General features: G+C 47.8%; 1 protein-coding gene across 1 annotated transcript; it reads left to right on the top strand.

Moving 5' to 3' along the window:
• Nucleotides 1-2,323: 2,323 nt before the first annotated feature.
• Nucleotides 2,324-3,253, top strand: LOC141110129 (heat shock protein 30C-like). The gene has a single exon (XM_073601345.1). The coding sequence runs from the start codon at nt 2,496-2,498 to the stop codon at nt 3,150-3,152; it is 657 nt and encodes a 218-aa protein (XP_073457446.1). The 5' UTR covers nt 2,324-2,495; the 3' UTR covers nt 3,153-3,253.

Below are 3,253 nucleotides of genomic sequence, written 5' to 3'. Positions count from 1 at the left end.
AGCACCAGTGCCTAAGGCCCAATTTTTCTGCCCCTGTCTAACAGGGGCGTGTAATTACAATTTTTGATGCAATACTTTGCAGCAGGGCTCGTTCCTGCGTTCCAACTAGAGTGTCTGTGAGGGGTTGCAGTGTTGTGGCACCAGCACCAGTGCCTAAGGCCCAATTTTTCTGCCCCTGTCTAACAGGGGCGTGTAATTACAATTTTTGATGCAATACTTTGCAGCAGGGCTCGTTCCTGCGTTCCAACTAGAGTGTCTGTGAGGGGTTGCAGTGTTGTGGCACCAGCACCAGTGCCTAAGGCCCAATTTTTCTGCCCCTGTCTAACAGGGGCGTGTAATTACAATTTTTGATGCAATACTTTGCAGCAGGGCTCGTTCCTGCGTTCCAACTAGAGTGTCTGTGAGGGGTTGCAGTGTTGTGGCACCAGCACCAGTGCCTAAGGCCCAATTTTTCTGCCCCTGTCTAACAGGGGCGTGTAATTACAATTTTTGAAGCAATACTTTGCAGCAGGGCTCGTTCCTGCGTTCCAACTAGAGTGTCTGTGAGGGGTTGCAGTGTTGTGGCACCAGCACCAGTGCCTAAGGCCTAATTTTTCAGCTCCTGTTCAACAGGGGCATGTAATTACAATTCTTGATCTAATATTTCACAGCAGGGCCCTGTGAGGGCTTACAGTGTTGTGGCCACAGCAACACCTAAGGCCCAAATTTCTGCTGAGTATATAGGGCAGGACCCTACTTTCAAACATCTAACTTACAAACGACTCCTACTTGCAAACGGAAGGAGACAACAGGAAGTGAGATGAAATCTACCCCTAGGAAGAGAAATTCTCTCCTGTAAGAGTTAATATGGGAAAACAATTTCTCCTTTCCACTGATGCTTTCCAATCCTTGTTCCACAAAAAAACCCAAATTTTCAAAAAACATTTTTCATTGGGACAAAAAAGTGAGGTGAAATCTTCTGAAGAGGAGGAAAGACAGCAAAACAAATGTCACAGGGGTGATAACCCTTCCCAATTATTTCCAAAAAGCTTAGAAAAGATTTTTTGGCTGGAGCTAAACACGTTAAAAATGTTCAAAATTACAAACAGATTCTACTTAACAACAAACCTACAGTCCCTGTCTTGTTTGCACCGCCTGTATACTGCTGTTCAGAGTATATAGGGCCTGGTGGCCCCACACCTTTCCTTATTTTAATTTGGGTGCGGGGTTCCCCTTAATATCCATACAAGACCCAAAGGGCCTGGTAATGGACTGGGGGGTACCCATGCCGTTTGTCTCACTGATTTTCATCCATATTGCCATGACCCGACATGACATTAAACCCGCAAGCAGTTTTAAATGAGATTTTTTCCTTTAAAAATGACATTTGGTGCAGGGACTGTTCTAAACATGGGAAACACGCGTCACTTTACAGGCATACTATAGACACCCCCCAGGTATGATATTTAAAGGAATATTTCACTTTTTTTTTTTTACTTTAAGCATCATTAAAATCACTGCTCCCGAAAAAACGGCCGTTTTTAAAAGTTTTTTTGCATTGATACATGTCCCCTGGGGTAGGACCCGGGTCCCCAAACCCTTTTTAGGACAATACCATGCAAATTAGCCTTTAAAATGAGCACTTTTGATTTCGAACGTTCGAGTCCCATAGACGTCAATGGGGTTCTAACGTTCGTGCGAACTTTCGGTCCGTTCGCGGGTTCTGGTGTGAACCGAACCGGGGGGTGTTCGGCTCATCCCTATTCACTCTCACTGTCCACAACCAAAAGAACACAGAATCACTCCAACTACCAGTATGTACGCTATAAAGCTGGCCATACATTAATCATTTTTTTGTTCAACCAGCAGGTTGAATGAAAAAAGAAAAAAAAGGATCCAATTCCCCTATCCGCATTATTAGGTAAACTGCAATATGTTACTGCTTTTTTTTTTTTTTTTTGATTCAGACACAAATTTAAAAGTAGCAAATTATAACTACATTTTAATATGGTAGTTATATAATGTTTGGTTGAGTGTGTCTTCCAGAAATATACAACTACAGAGGAGACTGGGATGAGATAACAAAACCATAAAGTACAGATGAATAGAGAGAAGATCTACGTAGTATAAAGAATTCTCTGGCAATCTCCAGCTGTCACCTTGCTCCCGCCCACTAGTGTTGTAATCCTCCAGGTTTAGGTTGGCCCCTCCCCCTCCTCCTCCTATCTCAGAATTCTCCAGCAATCTCCAGCACAGAGTACAGAGTTCCAGCCGTCACTCAGAAGTTCCTGGCTCCGCCTCGTATTATTCATGATGTGTCCCCAGGCCCCTCCCCCCTGGCTCCATATATGGAGAGCACATGGAGGGGTCCAGAAGTGGCTCAGGCAGTATAAAAGGAGCCGGGCTGGGAGAGGTTGCAGTAGAGCGAGCAGCAGAGAGCAGACGCTGACACACAGGCAGACGGCCTCCAGCTGAACTGTGACAAGAAGCTCCAGGAAAAGCAGCAGCAGAGCGACATGTTCCCTCTCAGCCTCCTCCAGTCCTCGCACAGTCCTGTGTATGTCTACCGCCAGCCCGAGCTCCCCCACTGGACCGCCACACACCTCATCCTCCGCCAGCTGGAAGACGACATGCTGAGCGTGAGCAGCGACATGGAGAGGAGAATGCAGCGCCTCCACCAGACTTACCATCTCCTGGCCAATGACCCGGACATGAGGAGGGGGAGGGGGGCTCAGAGCGGACACCCCACCACCCCCCAAGACAAATCCCCCACCGAGGGCAAAGACGGGAAGGAGAACTTTGAGCTCTCCCTGGACGTGAGTCCGTTTTCTCCAGAAGAACTGACAGTGAGGACGGAAGGAAGGAGACTGATTGTGGCGGGAAAATCTGACAAGAAAAGGGAGACGGAGAATGGCGGCTTCTTCCAGGAATACAGAGAATGGCGCAGAGAAGCCGAGCTCCCGGAAGACGTGAATCCCGAGGACGTGCTGTGCTCCATGTCCAAGGACGGGCGGCTCCACTTCCGGGCACCTCGCCTGGCACTGCCCGCTGCCCAACAGAGATCCATCACCATCACCATGGAGCAGAGCCCAGGAGAAGGTCAGGAGTCCAACCCAGAGAACCAGAACCACCGGGGACAGCAGGAGCAAGACCTCCCCCAGAATTCATCCTGATGACATGATGGGACTGAGATTTGGCTTCATCACAGATCACATTCTTCTATCTCATTCTATTCTATTACTATCTATTCCCACCCTGAGATGTAACTTCATGA

Source organism: Aquarana catesbeiana, linkage group LG10 (assembly GCF_042186555.1).
Source record: "Aquarana catesbeiana isolate 2022-GZ linkage group LG10, ASM4218655v1, whole genome shotgun sequence".
NCBI lineage: Eukaryota > Metazoa > Chordata > Amphibia > Anura > Ranidae > Aquarana > Aquarana catesbeiana.
This window is presented reverse-complemented; position numbering and strand designations above follow the sequence as displayed.

Coding starts and splice junctions, on each gene's coding strand:
- LOC141110129 (XM_073601345.1), top strand. CDS start 2,496: ATGTTCCCTCTCAGCCTCCTCCAGTCCTCGCACAGTCCTGTGTATGTC.